This window comes from Marmota monax, unplaced genomic scaffold (assembly GCF_021218885.2).
Source record: "Marmota monax isolate L192 unplaced genomic scaffold, Marmota_monax_Labrador192_F-V1.1 WCK01_AAM20220418_F8-fsc00109, whole genome shotgun sequence".
In the NCBI taxonomy this organism is placed as follows: domain Eukaryota; kingdom Metazoa; phylum Chordata; class Mammalia; order Rodentia; family Sciuridae; genus Marmota; species Marmota monax.
This window is the reverse complement of record NW_026695229.1, coordinates 1813621-1834970: the sequence shown is the minus strand read 5'-3', so window position 1 is coordinate 1834970 and position 21350 is coordinate 1813621. Positions and strand designations below refer to the sequence as shown.

At 41.6% G+C, this 21350-nt stretch overlaps 1 protein-coding gene across 9 annotated transcripts in view; it reads left to right on the top strand.

The window, feature by feature from the left end:
* Window positions 1-1365: 1365 nt before the first annotated feature.
* Ccm2 (CCM2 scaffold protein) overlaps window positions 1366-21350 on the top strand; it is a 60499-nt gene continuing 40514 nt past the window's right edge. The window contains exons 1-2 of one of the 9 annotated variants that reach the window (XM_046437784.1): window positions 1380-1492; window positions 3372-3509. In XM_046437784.1, coding sequence (XP_046293740.1) covers window positions 3476-3509 — 34 coding nt within the window. In that variant the 5' untranslated portion in view covers window positions 1380-1492; window positions 3372-3475. Of the gene's footprint in view, window positions 1493-3371; window positions 3510-19509; window positions 19785-21350 lie in introns of those variants that run through there. The other 8 variants (XM_046437790.2, XM_046437782.2, XM_058576862.1 and 5 more) reach the window with 8 other exon arrangements.

The window sequence follows — 21350 nt, the reverse complement described above, 5'->3', positions numbered from 1 at the left end:
TGCTGGCTGTTGCTGACATCCTGGCACTGCAAAAGCCTGGCTCTGGGAAGGTGACGAGCTGCGGAGAACCTGAAACTGTAGGAAGAGGCTCTCAGTGTGGAAGCCTGGTGCTGGGGTATTTCTCATCCGTAGGCACTACCAAGAGCGGCTCAACTGACAACAAAGTTCCTTCTTCTGACATTGCTTAGTCTTGCCTCCGGCAAAGGAAGAATGCTTAAGGGCCAGCTTCACGTTCTCTGGGCAGGAAATGAGAAGTGCATGTGGATCTGAGACAGAATATTGATAACCGGCACAGAATGACATACTTTTAAATATTGCTTTCCTTTGGTATCAGTTTACCTTCAGCTGTATTGTAAGGCATTTAGTGGAGCTTGATTTAATGGTAAAAGAAAGGTCTGCTGACTTTGCAGTGTGCTTTTGGGTAAATCACCTAATTCCCTTGATTACTTCTGTGAAAAGTGGCAATTAGATAACTGCTAAGGTTCTTCGGTTTTCTTCTTCTGTTTTGGTAGTACTGGATATTGAACCCAGGGGTACTTTACCACTAAGTCACATCACCAGTCCTTTTTATTTTTTGAGACAGGGCTTGCTAAGTTGCTGAGGGTCTCACTAAATTGCTGAGGCTGGCCTTAACTTCTTCGGCCTTAACCTCTCAACGTCGCCCGATTACAGGCGTGCACCACCGTACCCAGCTCTCTGTTTTTATTCTGGTAAGCCTTAGAGTCCTTGTTGTTGTTTCCTGATGTGTTTGTCTAACGTAGGCATTAAAACAGAGAAAACTTCAGTAAAAGCTTTCCCCCTCGCCCAGAGAATGAAGGCGAGACCAGGGAGAAAAAGGAAATAACACTGCACCCGGATTCTCCGCTGGACGCTCCGCCCTATCCCTCCCCTCCCTTCCTGCCAGCCCCACCCCCTTCTTTGAACGCGAGGAACGCTGGGAAGTTGGCCGCCCTAAAGATGGCGGCAGGATTGAAAAATTGGAGACACTCCCGTGCGCACTCCCGTGCGCGCTCCCGCGGATCTGAGGGCGCACGGCGAGCGCTGGGCGAGCGGGGGGCGGGGCGTGCTGCAGATTGGGCAGGCGCGTTTCTACGGCCGTGGGAGCGGGGCAGGGGTGATGTAGCGATCCCTGCCCTCCAGTGGGATGTTCTCTGCCGTCTGCAGACATTGAGCGGGGCCTTCCCTGAGGCGAAGGGATCTGATCACAGAACCTGCCAGCTCCCTCGGGCCCGGAAGTCAGGGTGCAGGGTAGCTGTGGGCGGAACCTCTTCGGGGGCGGGGTCCTTGTGGGCGGGCCGGGTTTCCTCCGGCCCGGAAGTGCGGGTGCGGGGCGCGGCCGGGGCGGAGACTGCGGGCTGGCGGGCGGCGCCGGGAGCGCGGGGGTGGCGGTCCCGGGGCGAGCATGTAGCGGCCGCTGGTGGCGGGGCTCCCGGGGCGGGCCGCGGGGGCCGCACGCGGCGACATGGAAGAGGAGGGCAAGAAGGGCAAGAAGGTGAGAGTTCACCAGCGCGTCCCCCACGGGGATCGGTGGGCGCGGCTCGGGTCCTGGGGGCCGAGAAGGGTGGGGGGGTCCCTCGGGGCTGGGCGGGAGTGGCCGGCGGTGAAGTCCTGGCGACCGGGGCAGGGCAGGGTAGGGACCGGACTAACGAACCCCGGGCAGTGATCAGGTGGGCCAGCGTTCTCGAGCAGTAAACGCCGCACCTTTCCCGGGGTCCCGTTTGCGACTCGCCCTAACGCTGGGCAGACGGCCTGAGGGTGGGCCTCCCCCCGGCGTAGGGGCTGGGGCCGCAAAGGAAGTGGGCCCAGCGAGGGGACAGAAGTGTCCAGGGCTGGAACTCGGGCCAGTGGGCTGTGCGGTTAACGTGGAGACTTTTACTGCCCACTTGGCTTCGTCTTTGGATGTCCGGTAAAAGCGAAGATGGGGCTCAATTACTAGCTGAATGTCTGTTGTACCTAATATCATTGAGTGATTTTAGTGACGTTATATTTGGCGTGGGATTTAGGACATAGTTCAAGAGGCTCTTTAGTTTATGTAGTTTAAAAATGTGGCTTTAATTACAGGCTTGAGTAGTTGATAAAGAACATTTTAAGGAGACTGGAAAAACGATGTGGGATAAACCACCATTAAAGTGGAAAATGGGTTTTAATAAAATGTATCCTTTTCAAATAAATGCCTTATAATCTTCATGTCTTGCCTATCATTTTCATTTTGATAAATGTGTGTTTTCACTTTTATGGACAAGTTTAAAACAGATCCTGATGTCCTATGTTACTACCTGCCATTCTGCAGTGTCCTTTAATTGACCGTATACTCATCACTTTGTTTTTAGAGGTGCCCCATTTTTAAAAAGTCTTTATTTGAAATGGATGTAGGCAGTGGCCTTTAGGGAGCCCTGTGGTGTTGCATCTTCACTTTCTCATTGTTTTGTGTTAGGGACGTGTGTGTGTCTAATTTAGATGCAATATCAATTACAGTTATCTGCAAAAGTTGTTTAAGGTTGGAAAATACCTTGAAATAGTGATTTGGCCTGCAAGTGTTAGACTACAGAAAAGCAGGAGCTATGATAAAAGGATTTAGCCAGAAAAGAGAGGTGTTAACCCAGTGACTGCCTAGATAGATACCAGGATGTCCAGTGTGGATGTTGCTCTTTGCTGGAACTGAACCAGCTATCCTGTGGAATGACAGCAGTTGGTTGAACATGCTGGGGGACCTGACTGTCAGTTACCTCTTTAATGTGCACCACTTACAGGGGCACCTGGCCCACCTACTGTGTCTGTGACAGGCAAGGATGGTTCTGTTTCCTTTGGAGCCTCTACCAGTTTGGGTGGAAACATTAAACCTTCAGCAAGATTGAGAGAGACAGAAGCAGTAAGGTATTCCTGAACTTTTGGAATGGGAATGGAAAACTATCAAGAATTTTACAGTTGAAAAACCTTAGGCATAGACAGGGTTAGTGATTAATTTTATTGCCTCTATTAGAGGGGATAATCATTTGTTAATGTTACCCAAGTCAGGAGTTGTATGTTTTCTCTCTGTTCTGACACTTTTTGTAGGCAGGTGAGACATTGAGGTTTGGGGCATTGATTCCTATCCAGGCCATGACTTAACACAGTTTACCAGATGTTCTCTACTAATCTCAAGCTGGCAGAACCTTCCTTTTCTACTGCTTCATTCAATGTGAGGTCATTACAACTTATGAACTTCAGAACTTAAATCAGAAATAAAACCTGTTTTAATTTGTTTTTCACAATTTAAATTTAATTAGTTTTACTTAATGTTTGGATGCTTTAAGTTCTTTTTTTAAGTTAGTTCATTCAAAAAAAATGCAGATTTAAACTTTTAAAAATGTGGATTGGCGGGCTTTTTCCAGGTCTCAGATACTTGTCTTGATGTCTTGTCAAGCAGTGATAGAGGCTTGCTCTACCATGCCCATTCTTCTTGGGACACAGGAATCAGTGAGCTGCCAGAGAACTGATGGACCAAGTGGATTTCATGGAAGTGGCCCCAGGTATAGCCCTGCCTTTCCTCAAGCTATTCCTGCACATGTGGTCATGGTAACTGTATACCACCAGCCAGTTATAGTTCATTCAATAAACATTTGTTGATCCCTGTTTTGTCCTATGAAGCCCCTGGGTGATGAGGATGTACAAGAGGAGACCTGGAGGAGCTTTTGGGGAGTTGGATCAGTTTTGGGTGCATATGGAAGAATGAGTGGATTGGCAGAGAAACACACTGGGTGCTAAAGTTGTAGGGGCCCTGAAGTTGAAGTGACCACTTGGAAGCTACTCTCCTATTTTGCTGTCTGCAGAGTGACTAGTACTTTTCATACTGAAATTTCCAATAATGGGGCTTGGAACATAAGGCCCGTATTTACACAATGAAGTCAAGTCTGCATTGTGGTACTGTACTATCAACATGTGATTCTTTTTTGCAAAAAAAACTTAGGTGTATACTTGAGTTGAGATGTGTGTGTTTCTATATTCAATTCAGATGAGGCTCACAGCCCCCCAAAATTGCCATTTGGCCTTAACCCTATTGCTAGTCCTAGCTTCTGCTGCCTCTGGCCTTAGGACTCACCACCCAATGGCCATGATTTCTAACTGAACAAAATTAGATATTTTTGTGTTGATTGAATTTATTTCTCTTGTTTAAATTTAAAAAGAGTTTCCTTAGAAATGCAAGACTGGGGGTCTGGGAATATAGCTCAGTTGGTAGAGTATTGCCTCGCATGCACAAGGCCTTGGGTTCAATCCTTGGCACCACCATTAAAAAAAAAAAAAAAAAAAAAAAAGTAGAATTGTAGGACTGGCTAGTAAATGATGATAGGGGATTATTGCTCATTTGGTTGGGTGTGATTTTTGCATTTTTTTATTAATATATTTTAATTAGGCATATATGACAACAGAATACATTTTGATTCATTGTACACAATTGCAGCACAACTTTTCTCTGGTTGTACAAGATGTGGGATGTGTTGTTGCACCATATGTGCACTCATACATGTACCTAGGATAATGATGGCCATCTCATTCCACCATCTTTCTTGCCCCCATACACCATCCCCTCATCTCTTCCCCTTTGCCCCAAGTTTGTATTATGCTTTATTAAGTTCTGATTTGACAGACATATTGAGGTGTTTTTTTTTTAAAAAAGAGAGAATTTTTTAATATTTATTTTTTAGTTTTTGGTGGACACAACATCTTTATTTTATTTTTTTATGTGGTGCTGAAGATTGAACCCAGCGCCCCGTGCATGCCAGGCAAGTGCACTACCGCTTGAGCCATATCCCCAGCCCGAGGTTTTTGTAGGTGAGGTAATAATTACTTTTTGAATTTGCTTCATTTAAACCAGAATTTAAAAAGAGGGAATAGCCACATGCTTTGTGTCTTAGTCTGTTTTGGGTTTCTATAACAATATTGGTACTGGGTAATTTCATAAAGAATAGATTTCTGGGGCTGGGGATGTGGCTCAAGCGGTAGCGCGCTCGCCTGTCATGCGTGCGGCCCGGGTTCGATCCTCAGCACCACATACAAACAAAGATGTTGTGTCCACCGAGAACTAAAAAAATAAATAAATATAAAAAAAATAAAATATCAGTTGTTTAAAAAAAAAAGAATAGATTTCTGACAGTTCTAGAGTCTGGGAGGTAGGTCCAAGAGCAAGGGGTTGGTATTTGGTGAGGACCTTCCTTTTGTTGTTTTGTTTGGTACCAGGGATTGAACCCAGGGGTGCTTAACCACTGAGTCACATCCCCAGTCCTTTTTAAATTTTTTTTGAGACAGGATCTCACTAAGTTGCTTAGGGCCTCGCTAAATTCAGTTACTGAGGCTACTTTGAATTTGAGATCTTCCTGCCTCATCCTCCCCAGTGCTGGGATTACAGGTGTATGCCAGCTGGTGAGGACTTTCTTGCTTCATTGTCCCTTGGTGGCAGGCAGAAGGCAAGAGGGTGAGAGCCCAAGAGGAGGAAAAACTCACTTTTTTTTTTTGTCTGGGGGATAGAACCCAGGACCTTGTTCATGCTAAGTAATTACTCTACTGCTTAGCTACTCCCCCAGCCTGAACTCACTCATCTTTTGATTTTGGTGCTGGAGATGGAACACAGGACCTCACACATGCTAAGTACATACTCTACTGCTGAGCTACTCCCTCAGCCTGAACTTGATGACCACTCCTGCTCCCACCCAGTGCTGGGCATTGAACCCTTCCATGTGCTAGACAAGTGCTATACTACTGAGCTACACAGTTAGCCCCTGAATTTACTTTTCAGCATCCCGAACTGCTGGGATTACAGGTGTGCGCCACTGCACCCAGCTTATGGTAACTGCATTTTTGTCAGCAGTGCCCCTTCTTTGTCACTTGATAGTATAATTAAACAGCTAAGATTAAATCTCATAAATCTGTCAGCATTTTACTCATCTTACTTGAGTGCCTATGGCACACTTAGTATTGTGAGAAGAAGGTTAGTAACATTGCACTTTGAAAGGCTAGCCACTTAGTCCTAAAATTAGAGATCATTAGAGAACAGATGCTACAGTGTTTTAGGAAAGACATGGAATAAGCATCAGCCAGTTCCAGGTGGGGACCAGGGAATGAAGTTCAGAAGCAAAGAAGGGGTGGAGACAGCCTTTAAGTACTGAGATTGGGGGAGTTTTGGTGTTGGGTCCATGTGCACTTGTTGCCACTGGAGGTGTCTGGCATCCACCTATTCACTCTTTTATCTATGAGATGAGTGTTGGTGCCAGGTAGAGACACTGGGGAAACCAACATGCATGGGACCAGCCTGCCGCCTCAGAGCATGAAGCTGAGCCAAGAATAGATGGAAGAAGCAGACTTTGATATAAGTGATCAGGAAAACTTTTTTGGTACCAGGGATTGAACCCCGGGATGCTTAACCACTGAGCCACATCCCATTTTTTATTTTTATTTAGAGACAGGATCTTGCTGAGGCTAGCTTTGAACTTGTGATGGTCCTACCTCAGCCTCCCGAGCCCCTGGGATTACAGGTGTGTGTCACCATGCCCAGCAAGGAAAACTTTTTTTTTTTTTTTTAATGAAACCTTCCAGTACAAATGAAGGACCCATGCCCAGCTAGTAACAGTGTGGATGTGTGTATAGTCTGTTTTATGTACACTTTCTCCTCATCCCTGCTCTCTGCCTGTATGGGCTAAAGCTTCAACCTCCAGGACCTCAGGAGATAACTGTATTTGGAGAGGGGGACTTATCTTTAAAGATGTGCTTACATTTAAATGAGGTCATGAGAATGGGCCCTGATCCAATCTGACTGGTATCATTTTAAGAAGTGGTGATCAATACATATACATACACAGAAGGACAGTCATGTGAGGACATAGAAGATGCCATCTGCAAGCCAAAGAGAGGCTTCAAGAGAAACCACCTCTGCCTATAGCTTGATCTTGGGATTCTAGTCTTTAGGCCTGTGAGAATAAGTTTCTGTGACTCTGTGACTGAAGTCCTGGGTTTGTGGTACTTCATCCTGACAGCTCTAGCAGGTTTTATTGTTTATTGTTGTTGTTTTTGGTACTGGGGATTGAACCCAGGGGCACTTTACCACTGAGCAACATTTTCCACATTTGCTTTTTATAAAAAGTTTTATTTTGAGGCAAGGTCTTGCTAAGTTGCTGAGGCTGGTCTTGAACTTTTGATCTTCCTGCCTCAGCCTCTTAAGTATCTGGGATTACAGGTGTGTACCACCACACCCAATCCTAGAAAGTTTTGAGGCAAACTTTTGAGATCACTTTGTAAATAGGAATGTCCTGGGCAGGTTTGGAGGACTAGGTCTGGGTTGTTGCCCTAGATAAGGCCATACCACATTCCATGTGGACCATAAATTGCAGCTTACTCTTTGTGGTCAGGAAAGCTCGTAGGGCATTTTGGGTCTAGGCACTGTGAAGGACAGGCTTTGTCTTCAGGGATCTATGGTGGAGGAGTGGGCCCAGCTGTGTCTTCTGCACAGACACCACATCATTGTCATGAAGGTGGATCTATGTCAGTGTACTTTCTACTGCTTGACTTTCTTATCCCTTAGATTGAGAGAAACAGCATTTCTTCAAATGATAATGCAAATGCAGGGAGTATGCATTTGGATTTGTCAGTTGAACCAATAGATATTTGGTTATACTGTTTTTTTTGGTGTTGAGGATTGAACCCAGGATCTCATGCATGCTAGGCAAATGCTCTACCACTGAGCTACACCCCCAGCACAGATTTTTCTTTTTAATTTAAATTTAAATTACTTTTTTTTTTTTTTGGTATAAGCAGGAAACTTTTTCCTAGCAGTGAGCCAAAAATGTGACACTTTTTCTTTTTTCCTCCCAAGTGTGCTTGGTTGGTAACAGTTTTCTGCTTGGATTGTACTAAGAATTAGGGCGTTTGATGGCAGGCATTAGATTTGTGCAATGAAAATAATCCTGTTTAATAAGCACAATAGGAAGTTGGAATTTGGCTTTGGTTTGCAGCTTAAGGTGGTATAATCTTGTAACCCAGGAAGGTGTAAATAATAGTTGAATTCTAAAAGTGAGCAAACTAGTCGGCCTAAGCCTGTGGTGTTACTGTTTTATTCTTTCTTTTCTCTCTCTCTCTCTCTCTTTTTGTGGTACTGGGGATTTAACTCAGTGACACTTTACCAGTTAGCTACACCCTCGGCCCTTTTTTATTTTGAGACAGTCTTGTTAAGTTGCCCTAGCTGGCTTTGAACTTACCATCCTCATGCCTCAGCCCTCAAAGTAGATAGAATAACATGTGCAACACTGTGACCAACATCGTTGGTATTGGCTTTTTAGGTGTGTCTCTTTTAGGGTTTAGAATATTCATGCATAAAATCATAGAATGCCATAAATTAAACGTTATGTCCTTTCTTTCTTATACAATGTAAGAACCTATAAGTAGTATCATTCTGTTTATACTCTCTTCTGTTCTTTATGAAATTTCTGACGTTTATTTTACTTCCGAAAACATTATAAATCCAACAGTACATTGTTATTTTTATTTAAATGATTGACTTTTGAAATATATATATTTGGTACTGGAGATTGAACCCAAGGACACTCAACCACTATCACCAGCCTTTTTTGTATTTTATTCAGAGACAGGGTTCTCACTGAGTTGAGTTCTCACTGAGTTGTTCTAGGCTGGCTTTGAACTTGTGATCCTCCTGCCTCAGCCTCCTGAGCCACTGGGATTACAGGCATGTACCACTGTGCCTGGCTGAAATATTTTATGGTACATTAAGTATTTTATGTAAATAAAAGTTCCATAGTACACCAAGCCTCCCAATATGGCTGGGGATGTGGCTTAGTGGTTGAGTCCCCTGAGTTCAATCCTCAGTACCAAAAAAAAAAAAAAAAATCTTTTTAAAAGTTTTTAAATTTTGAGAAAGAGTTTTGTTAAATTGTTTAGGGCTCAGCCTCCTGAGTTGCTGGGATTACAGGCATGTGCCACTGTGCTCAGCATGGTTCCACTTGTTATTGAAGCTCTGCTTGTTATTTAATGGGCTTTTTGTTTTTGTTTTTTTGGCAGTGCTAGGGATGGAATCCAGGGTCTTGCACCTGCTAGGCCAACTCTCACTGAGCTAAATCCCTCTGCAGGTTATTTAAGTGTTTTGTCAGTGTAATTCCATTTAGGTTATATGTATTGCTCTGTCTTCATGTTCTTTCTTTTCCTTTTTCGGGGGGGGGGGTGGTTGGGAGTCAGTGGGTATTAGGAATTTAACCAAGGGGCAGTTTACCACTGAGCTATATCTCCATCCCTTGTTTATTTATTTAATTTATTTTATTTTGAGACAGGATCTCACTAAGTTTCTTAGGGTCTTGCTAAATTGCTGAATTTAGCCTTGAACTTGTGATCCTCCTGCCTCAGCCTCCGAAGCTGCCGGGATTACAGGTGTGTTGCAATTGTGCCTGGCTCACTGGTTCTTTTTTATGTTATATGTAATTAGTCAATCTCAATTGTGAATTTAAAACTTGACAAATTTATTTATCATTCTTAGATTTATATTTAATTCTTCTTTTTGTGTTTTCTTGTGGTACTGAGGATTGAACCAGGAATGTTATACCTCTGAGCTAGACCTCTGTCCCTTTTTATTTTATTTTGAGACAGGGTCTTACTGTGTTGCCTGTGGTGGCCTTGAACTTGGGATCCTTCTGCCTCATCTTCCCAAGTTGCCAAGATTATAGGTGTGTACCGCCTGTTGTAATACCACACTTTCTGTGTGTATGTTTTTAAAGTTTCCACATCTCTCTTGAAATTCCTTGTGTCTTCTATCTTTTTTTATAGACCTTTTTCCCCCCCAGAGATGGAATCTTATTGTGTTGTCTAGGTTGCCCTCAAACTCCTGGCCTCAAGCAATCCTTTATTCAGTCTCACAAGTAGTTGGGACTATAGGTGAGTGCCCTCATGCTGACTTTCTATAGTTTCTTTAACAAATTTATCAAAATTATTTTTAAAGTTCTTGTCACATAATTTCAGCATCTGGGACATTTGTGAATCTCTTGCTGACTCATTTTTTTTTCTCTTGAATTTGGGCCAAATTTTTGTGTTTCTTCATATAACAGCTTTTTCGGGGGTGCGGGGAGCTGGCACAAGGGGTTGAACCCAAGGATGCTTGGTACTACTGAGCCACATCCCCAACCCTTATTTTTTATTTTTATTTTTTTTGTGGTGTTGGGGATCCAACCCAGGGCCTTATGCATGTAAGGCAAGCACTCTACCAACTGAGCTATATCCCCAGTCCTTATTTTTTGAGACAGGGTTTCGCTAATTTGCTTAGAGCTTTGCAAAGTTGCTGAGGCTGGCTGTGAATCTGTGATCCTTCTGCCTCGGCCTCCTGAGCCTCTGGGATTACAGACATGCACCACCATGCCCAGCTGTAGTGATTTTTTTTACTATGTGTTGGACATTGTGGATGATAGATTCTAAGGATTCTGACTTCTGAATAGTGTTGAATTAATTAAATTAGTGGTGGGCTGTTTTGTTGTTTGGAGGTACGGTTTTATAGTGCTTTGTTACATCAGCTTTTTTGTTGTTGTTGTTCTGGGGATTGAACCCAGGACCTGGAGTATAGTAGGCCAGTGCTTAACCACTGAGGTATATCCCCAGCATACTCCCTCCCCCTCCTATTTTTAGTGATGCTAGGGATGGAATCCAGCATGGAAACTCCTTGCTCCCCACTTTTTATTTTTATTTTTATTTTTGTGATAAGGTCTTACTGTGTTACTCAGGCTGGCCTGGAACTAGCAGTCCTCCCTTAGCCTCCCAAATAGCTGGAATGACAGGTGTGTACTACCATGCCTGGCTTAATACATCAGTTTTGATAGTTGATATATTTTTCTTAGGGTAAATCTCTTAGTCCTTGATGTACTTTTTTAGTTCAGTGACTCTTTTGGAGTTTCAGATGGACAGTTTGAGGTATTTATCAAGTCTGTCTGATTTGGCAGGATATGAACTCAACTCTGTCTACCCTGTTGGTGGGTGCAGCTAAAATCTCTGCTCAGCTTTATCAGCCTCCAAGCTCTTATGTTCTTTCTGGACTCTTTGGTATCCCACCCCTATTTGAACAGTTCGAAGTTTAGCCAAAGATTTGAGGGGAGCTTTATATTCAAACTGGGACCTCCTCTTTCTGTGGTTCTCTCCTTTCCTAGATTTCTTGCTTTTTGAGCAGTCTCCAATCCTCCCTTAATCCCTCAGGACAATAAAATTGCAGCTGTTTTGTTTGTTTGTTTAAAATTCCCTGAACCTCTTGACCAGGGAGCACCTTCATAGGTGAAACAGTGTAAAGGGTCTTGCTCAAGGATATTTTCTTCTTTCAAGGGTCAAGTTTTCTTTTTAATTTTATCTCCAGTGCTTTCAGAAGGTTGTTTCCATATTTCATCTAGGATCTGTAATATCACTCTGTAAGAAGGTTATTCTGATACAGCCTACTCCTCTATTATAGGAATAGGGACCTCTTTTGGTTATTTTTCTTGATGGTATATTTGGGAGAGCTTTCTTTTTTTTTTTTTTAATTATTTTTAGTTGTAAATGGACACAATACTTTTATTTATTTTTATGCGATGCTGAGGATCGAACCCAGTGCCTCACACATGCTAGGCAAGCACTCTGACACTGAGCTACAGCCCCAACCCCGTTTATCTGTGGATTACTATAATTTATTTAAATTGCAGCTGTTTTATGAACTTTTAGGTAGTCATTTTGCTCTAACAAATAATGAAGCAATTAACTTTCTACCAGACTTTTCTGTGTGTGTAGTGTATCTATAAGGCTAATTCCCCAAAATGCAATTGTTGGGAAAGCGTGTGTTTGCAATTTTAGAGATATTAACAAATTGTTGTCTGTTATAGGACTGATTTTTTTTTTTCAACACCTTTATTTTTATGTGGTGCTGAGACTAGAACCCAGTGCCTCACACATGCTAGGCAAGTGCTTTACCACTGATCACAACCCTGGCCCCTGATTTTTTTTAAAAGCAATTTATATTGAGTGTGTGTTTTTTTTCCTTCACATATCTTTGCCTGTGTAGCACATTACCAAACCTTTAAATGTTTCCCAACATGATGGGTGAAATGGTTTTTACTAAAATTTTTGAATATTTTCCAAAGTGGACTTAAAATTATTTTTTTGTACAAAAGAATACATCTATATCTCAGAAGAATAGCAAAATATATTCAATGAAAAAATCTTACCCACTAGAAACAAGTATTATTAAGAGCCTTTTAAGGCTGGGGATGTGGCTCAAGCGGTAGCGTGCTCGCCTGGCATGCGTGCGGCCCCGGTTCAATCCTCAGCACCACATATAAACAAAGATGTTGTGTCCGCCAAAAATTAAAAAATAAATATTAAAAATTCTCTCTCTCTCTTTCTCTCTCTGTCTCCTCTCTCTTTAAAAAAAAGAGCCTTTTAGATTGTGTTCATGTGTTTGCATATATGATCTTTTTGTGTGTATGTGTGCATAGTACTGAGAATTGAACCCAGGGGTTCTCTAAAACTGAGCTATATCCCCAACCCTTTTTTTTTTTTTATTTTGAGACAGGGTCTCACTAGGTTACCCAGGCTGGACTTGAACCCTCTGACCTTCCTGTGTCAACCTAGGGGTAGCTGGGATTTTATTAAGTGTGTGCCATTGCTCCTGGCTGCATATATGACCTCCTTACTTGGGTATCATTGGTTACAAAGGCTTGCTTAGTACCCACTGCTTGAAGAATTTTTTGGGGGAGCTGTTGCTGCCTTCTTGGATCTCCTCACTGTCTTGGGCTCTTAGTGCCCATGAGACTGAGAGCACTAAGTGCTGTGTCAGAGGGAAATGGGTTATGTAGGCTTATGCGGTGCACTTAGGCATCTTTTTTTTGTTCCATAGGTCTTTACAAGCTTGGGTTGCAGAATGGGTGAGCTGAGGGTTGAGGAGCAGGGGGAGGAAACTGAGGAGGAAGAGCAGTAGAGGAGGGAAAGGAAAGAAGGAAGGGTGGTTTCTCCTTTGGTCATCATGCATAGTGGTTATGCAGGTCACTGAAGATCACCAGCTGAAGCCACATCTTTGGGCAGTTTTTTAAACTGTAGGTCATGGCTCATTAGTAGGGCTGGAAATCAACCATGTAGGTAAAAAGATATGGGTAGAGGACTGGAGAGTGTTGGTCTGTGCTGTCTGGTGTTCAGAATTGGGCCACATTGTATGTTTCACATGGGGATTGTGATTTTTTTTTTTTTAAACAAATTTTTTCCCATAGAGTTTCTAATAAATTGCTTTTTTTTTTTTTTTCCCAAAAGAGATAAAAGAACTTGTGGGCTCTTAATCATGTAGTTTATATAATGGGATCTTCTTTAAGATTTTCTTTTATTGGCATGTTATACAACTGTCATTATCACTGGGATTTCTTTTCTCTGCCTCCTGGGTTGGAATAAGTACCCTTTTTTGTCTCTTATATCCTTTTTCTTTGGGAATATACCATCTAGTGAATTTTTCTCTCTTCCTTTTTTTTTTTTTTTTTTTGTTTTTTTTAGTAATGGGGATTGAATTCAGAGGCACTCAACCACTGAGCCACATCCCCAGCCCTATTTTGTATTTTATTTAGAGACAGGGTCTCACTGAGTTGTTAAGTGCCTCGCCATTGCTGAGGGTGGCTTTGAATTTGTGATCCTTCTGTCTCAACCTCCCAAGACTGGGATTACAGGTGTGCACCACAGCATCCGGCTTCTAGTGTATTTTTAAAAAAATTTTTTAGACATTGATGGACTTTTATTTTAGTCATATATTTGTATGTGGGTGCTGGGAATTGAACCCAGTGCCTCACACATACTAGGCAAGTGCTCTATCACTGAGCCACAACCCCAGCCCATAGTGTATCTTTTTTTAATCTTTATTTTTATTTATTTATTTATTTTATGTGGTGCTGAGGATTGAACCCAGGGACTCGCATTTAAGTTTTTAGGGTGTTAAGATCCCAAAGCAGGTGGGAAAATAACTATTTTGTATTCAACTTGGATGACACATTACCTTTACATTAAATTTCTATAGTTAGGGGTGTTGCTCAGTATTAAAGACTGCTTTTTATTTTTTGTAGTTTTTGATAGACCTTTATTTTATTTATTCATACATGGTGCTGAGAATCAAACCCAGTGCCTCACATAGGCCAGGCAAGTGTGCTATCGCTGACCCCCAGGCCCAGCCCCAAGGGTGCTTTTTTGACATGTGTGAGGCTCTGGATTCAATGCCCTGTACTGGAAAAAAAAAAAAAATTCTGAGTTTAAGTCATGCATCACTTAACAATGGGAATTATTCTGAGAAATGTGTTGTGAAGTGATTTTATTGTGTGACCATCATAGAGTGTTGTACTTACACAAACTAAGATGGCTAGATGTCACTAGGTTATATAATCTCCTGGGACCACTTTCCCATATATGGTCTGTCATTGATTGAAATAATTATATAGTATATAACTGTAATTTCCCCTCAGAATTTTAAGGGAATTACCACATTTCCTTCTACCGTGACCCATCTAATGCTGAAGTGTTCTTCCATTATAGGTAATCTTTTCATTTTTCTTACTGGAAACTTTGAGATCTCTTATTTTTATTTTTATTTTTTTTTAATACCAGGATTGAACCTAGGGCACTTAACCACTGAGCCACATCCCCAGCCCTTTTTTTGTATTTTATTTAGAGACAGGGTCTCACTGAGTTGTTTAAGGGCTCAGCCTCCCAAGCTGCTGGGATTATAGGCAAGCTCCACTGCGGCCACCAAGTTCTCTCTCTCTCTCTCTCTTTTTTTTAAAGAGAGAAAGAATTTTTTTATTATTTATTTTTTAGTTTTTGGTGGACACAAACAACATCCTTGTTTGTATGTGGTGCTGAGGATCGAACCCGGCCGCACGCATGCCAGGCGAGCGCGCTACCGCTTGAGCCACATCCCCAGCCCAACCACCAAGTTCTCTTAATTCTGTAGGCTTTTTTCTCCATTGGTGTGCTGGGGATTGAACCTAGGGCCTTGCAGATACCAGCTCTGTCACTGAGCTACATCTGCATCTTGATGTTCTATAATTTTCTGAGAACTAGTCTAAGTATCTAGGATTTGTCTTTTACATTAACCTACCTCTTATTGGGCTTTTTCTGTCCACAGAATGGTTCCTCATTGGTTTCTTCTGACATTTGTATTCTTGTTTTGTCTTTGCTCTTGTTTTCCCCCTGGATGAATGCTAGACTTACTCTTGACTCAACTCTTCTGTGTTCCTTACTTTTTCTCATACTTTCAATTTTTTTTATATTTTTGCTTTATGTTCTAGGATAGGATTGGTAAAACTTGTTTAAAAAGTCAGAGAGAAAATATTTTAGGCTTTTTGGGCCATGAGGCAAAATCAGTGTCATTAAGTTAGATACTTAGATTTAAGGCAACAAATTTCCACAAAGTTTTTATTGAATTTAGAATATAATAAAATTAAGTATAATTTGTTGTGATAAAGTTATAGTACAGGCCAGGCAAGTGTGCTACCGCTAAGCCCCAGCCCCAGGAATTCTTTTGGGGTCCTAACATTTTGCTTAATTAAGGTTCAAAGTTAGAACTCCTTCTCAAATTCATCACTAATGGGTTAGCCAATTAGTTACACCCATTTTATTATTCTAATTAACTTTTTATTTTGCCATTATATTTGTAATTTCTAAGATAACTTGTTCTTTCTTTTTTTAGCTGGCCTATTCTTGTTTTATGGATGGGGTTTCTTCTCAGATGTCTTTCCCTGCCCTGTCTCTCCCTATTCACTCTTTGGCCTTTCTCTTTTATGATGATCATGGAAATCATTTGTGTCTGTGAAGGATGGATGATGTCTATTAGTGAAGGAATGCTCTCAGCATGTATTTCCTTTTTAGTTGTATCTGTTTCTCCGGGAGGGGCCCCCTGTAGTAGCCACAGTGGGGTGGGATTACTGGGCCTAGTAGTGTCTGGGTTTCCTTTCTTGCCTGGGTTCAGGTCACCTGGTTCTACTCTGTAGAAGCAGCTTTTAGAAAGGAGGAACCTGATCCTGTGACTCTACTCTGGGTTTTAAAAAGATAAAAGTGATGGGGCTGGGGTTGTGGCTCAGTGGTAGAATGCTTGCCTAGCACGTACAAGGTGCTGGGTACGATTCTCAGCACCACGTAAAAATAAATAAATAAAATAAAGGTATTAAAAAAAAAAAAGGTAAAGTGACAGGGAGTTAATACCATGTATCTATTCTTACAAATCTCACTTTAGGACTATTTTTCCCATTTTACACTGCTTTCTACATTTGTGGCATATGTGATATGTGATAGTAACTGAAGAACAGAGTTATTCTGAGGCAACCAGTCTTTTTGGAACCAAGAAATAATAAACTTTATTGTTACATGTTAAAAAAGTTGAACCGGGCTGGGGATGTGGCTCAAGCGGTAGCGCACTCGCCTGGCATGTGTGCGGCCCGGGTTCGATCCTCAGCACCACATACAAACAAAGATGTTGTGTCTGCCGAGAACTAAAAAATAAATATTAAAAAAATTCTCTCTCTCTCTCTTTAAAAAAAAAAAAAAAAAAAAAACCAAGAACAACTTAGAGGAGAGAAAGTTTATAAAAAAAAAAAAAGTTGAACCATGTGAACTTGCTGTTTTTATAAGTAAAACACTGTTGAAAGCCAGCACTTTGATTTAGTATAATAAAATTGTACTGATGGTCCCTAACTACAGTGGTTTGACTCAATGAGTTTTTAACTTTATAATGGTGCACAGTTGTACCTGTATAACCATTCTGTTTTTTACTTTCAGTATAGTATTCAATAAATTACGTGAGAGGAAGGAAAGGAAGGGAAAAGGGAAGTGGGAGGGAAGGGAAGGTTGAGCCATTTGGGTTGGGGATGTAGCTCAGTGGTAGAGTGTTGCCTAGCTTGTGCAAAGCCCTGGGTTCAACTCCCAGCAGGGGGAGATTAAAAAAAAAAAAAGGTGGGGAAGGAAGGAATGGGGAAAAAAAAGGCAGACACGTGATAGCCTCTGAGGACATGACAACTGGTTTCTTTCTTTTTTTTTAAAATATTTTTTTAGTTGTAGCTGGGTACAATATCTTTATTTTATTTATTTATATGTTGTGCTGAGGATCAAACCCAGGGCCTCGCCTGTGCTAGGCGAGCGCTCTACCGCTGAGCCACAACCCCAGCCCAGACAACTGGTTTCTTAAGGCTTTTGGGTGTAGACTAAATTATACTACCAGCTTTCCTGGATCTCCAACTTGCAAATGGCAGGTGATGGGACTTTTCAACCTCCATAACCATGGAAACTGATTGAATTGTGTATTATGCAGATAGAAAAAGAATGAGGAAAATCTCTGTTGATATGGGTATGTTATTATTAGACTATGTTTTGCATAAAAAAGAAAACTTGAATGCATATATATGTAATATACATATTTACTTATAGGACCAAAAGGAAATGATGAAAAGATAAATAGATACTAATTAAAATGGTTAATATTGAGAGGGTATAGAAAAGGAATAGGGATGGAAGAGAAAATCTGTGAATGCATATTTTTTTAAAACATTCTTTTTTTAAAAAAAACCTTTATTTTATTTATTTTTATGTAGTGCTGAGGATCAAACCTAGTGCCTCATACATGCTAGGCAAGCGCTTTACCACTGAGCCACAACCCCAGCCCGAGTGCATATTTGTATGTACTTTTACTTTGAAACCTTGTGACGGTTTTATATAATTAGAAATTTAAAATTAAAAAGAAAAGGATAGTTATTAAAAATTAGATGAAGGGAGCTGGAGATGTAGGTCAGCGGTGGGACTATTTGCCTAGGATGAGATGTTCACCACTTTATTATAAAATAGGGTTTTTAAAAAATTCTAATTTGTTATATATGATAGCAGAATGCATTGCAATTCATATTACACATATAGAGCACAATTTTTCAAATCTTTGGTTGTATATAAAGTGTATTCACACCATTTGTGTCCTTATACATGTACTTAGGGTAATAATGTCCATCTCATTCCTCCATCTTTCCTACCCCTGTGCCCTCTCCCTTCTTCTCCCATTCCTTTTCCCTATCTAGAGTTCGTCTAACCCTCCCATGCTCCCCCTCCCAACCCCACTATGAATCAGCCTCCTTATATCAGAGAAAACATTCAGCATTTGGTTTTTTGGGATTGGCTAACTTCACTTAGCATTATATTCTCCAGCTACATCCATTTACTTGTGAATGCCATGATTTTATTCTCTTTTATTGCTGAGTAATATTCCATTGGGTATATATACCACATTTCTTTATCCATTCATCTACTGAAGGGTATATAGGTTGGTTCCACAGTTTAGCTGTTGTGAATTGTGCTGCTATAAACATTGATGTGGCTGTGTCCCTGTAGTATATAAAATAGGTTTTGTATTAGATAATTTTTCCTATTCTAGGCTGAGTTAAGTGTTCTGTTTTTTTTTAAAAAATTTTTTAGTTGATTTATTTATTTATATGCGGTGCTGAGAATTGAACCCAATGCTTCACACATGTGAGGCAAACACTCTGCCACTGAGTCACAACCCCAGCCCAAGTGTTCTGTTTTTTGATGTGTAAAGACTGAATCCAGGGCCTCACACATGTTAGGCTAATGATTTACTCCTGAGCTACATCCCCAGACTTTTTAAAATTTTATTTTTGAGACAGTGTCTATCTAAGTAGAGGAAATGGAGATCCTCCTGCTTCAGCCTCCTGTGTCGTTGGAATTTTAGGTGTGAGCCACTTTGCTTGGCTGATTTGAATGTTCTAAGCACGTTTAAGGTAGGCTAGGCTAAGCTAGGATGTTTATCAGGATAGGTGTATTAAATGCATTTTCAGCTTATGGTATTTTCAATTTGTGATGTGGGAGGAGCATCTGTATTTTAATTATTTGGTTTACATGTTGATCTGTGAGTTATCTGTAGTCACTCTAATTAACCAGAAGATTAATTAAGTAGTTTTTCTATTTGCAAGTCATTCTGAAATATTCCATAAGGAACCTCAGCACCAATAAGTCCAACTTCTCCTTTTCTATATTAGGAAATTTAAAGAACTGAAGGCAAAGTTGCTGGTGGACACACACTACTTAGTTTCAGATTGGTGACTCAACTTGCTAATACTGGAGGCAGGTAGAGGCATTTGCAGGCAGTCTTCTAGCCACATGTGCCTTGCCCAAGCCCCACTTGGAAATGCACCTTTCCCCAGAAAGGTCTTGCTTGCCTTAGAGCAAGTGGTGAAAAAAAGCATGTCTGAGACAGCCTTGTCCATGTCTCTACCCTTCCATGAGTTTAGGGCCCTGGGTTTTCACCAACAGCATGCAAGCCTAGCAGTGTTTTCTCTCTGAATTTTAACTTTAGCATTAGAACTTCTGAAAGGTCAGACGTCCAAAATAGCATCCCTTAGTTGACTGCATGGGATCCTACAGAAATGCAGGGGGTGCTGCTTGTGGGATTTGCGTGCTGTGAGTAGTGGGAAAATATTTATTTGTTCATTTTGTGTCTTTTTGTTCATGCAGCCCTCTTGAATTTTATCAACATTCTGGATGCTGCCCGCTTTTTAAGCTTTTTAAAAACTGTAAACAAGTGCAGTGGGCTTTGCAGAAGGAAGCTGTGGTTTCTGGTCTTCCTGCTTGCTCATGTTTTTTTTCAGAGGGAGGGCTAACATCTGACCATATTTTTCAACAAGTTCAAGAGAGAGTAGAGAATGCACCAGAAGGTGAGGAACCAGAATTCCTCCAAAGAAATTGCTCCTCAAACTGAGTCTCCAACGGGGTATTCCATGGAGAATGAGGTAGGTTCAAATCCAGTGTGGAAGGAGCCGCCTAGAACAATTGTGTGGGGCCCTTGTGGGTGGCATTTATGCCATTTCTCAGGGCTTGTTCAGGATGTCCTGTCCTCTGACCTCTACTGTGGGACATTGGGGTGGAGGGTTCATTTATCAGCTTCTTTGGTTGGAGGGCAGTCAACAGTGTGTGTGCCTGGAAATGAGGAGCCATCCCATCCAACTGGAGAGTAGAGGTTGTTACACTCATTCATTTTTACTCAGGAATGAGGCCATGGTTTTTCTGTCTTTGAGGGAAAAGTAATTTTCCTGTGGATTTGTAGTCAGTTGAGTCCCAAGATCTGAGTTGGACAATGGTAAAGGAAAAAGGTCAAGAAATTGATAGCATCCAAACCTGGAGAGACTCGTGCCTGGAATTTTGTCCATAGGCCCACAGTGGGACCATAGTTGTGTACTAGTGTGGATTTCAGTCCATTGGCTATGGCATCCTATGGGCATTAAGGTGCGTATGCATTTGCCACCAGAGCAAACTAGCAGCAGTGGGCAGAGATCTGATTCTCTAAACTTGGCCAAGTCCTGAGATGGGGACACATACAGGCAATGTTGTGCTCATTATTAGATATGTGTAGTACCAGGGAAAGGTCCTTTTTCCATCAGGCATCAGACTACTCAATTTTCTTAAAAGAAATTGAACCTATCTAGGGGCACTACAGTGAGTGCTGGGAGTTGTTTCCAGTTTAGATAGGCAGTTTTGCAGGGCAGGATTGGCAGAGGGAGCTCTCTGTTACAGAGTTTGCAAAAGAAAATTTGTCATAGCCTCCAATACACATAGGCCTAGGGCAGTGTATGATGTATGAGAAGTGCAGGCTTGGATGTATAAGGACATAGCCTCTCAATGTTCAGCCGGACATAATTGTGCTTCTGGTTTCTGTTGAAGCAGGGGTACCCTGAGCAGTTTTCTGACCCTACACACTGAGGTTGGTGCCTCTTCTAGTCACTCTCCCTCATCCTTTCCAGGCCTGGTCATTACTGGGTAGTTGGAATTTGTCTGCCTCTTAGACTGGGGGCATTCTGGGGAAAGGAATGATGGCTCCTTCACTGTTAATAGCAGTGTCTGGTGTGTGGCAAATCGTCGTGAGACTCTGCTTAAGGTTGGACTCTAGCAGATGCTGGGTCTTTTATTTTAATAATAAGTGTCTTTGTTCAGAGTCAGTCTTGTTTTATTAGCAAGGTAAGACCTATCTTATAGTTTATTGTGAGGATTAAATCAGATACACATGTGAAAATGTATGAGGTACCCCATGCATCTTGGTTTTCTTACTTTCTTCCTTCTTATATTTGTTAGCACTTTTCCCAGAATTACTTGCTGAGCTTACGTTTTGTACTGGGGATGCAAGTAGCATGTATGGCTGTACTGTTTACTTTGTTCCCAGAGCAGAGGCCACTGTCCCATAAGTCTAGGTATGCTAATTCTTTCGTTCATTCATTACAGGGGATTGAACCCAGGGGTGCTCTACGACTGAGCCACATCTCCAGCCCCTTTTATTTTTTATTTTGAGTCAGGGTCTTGCGGAG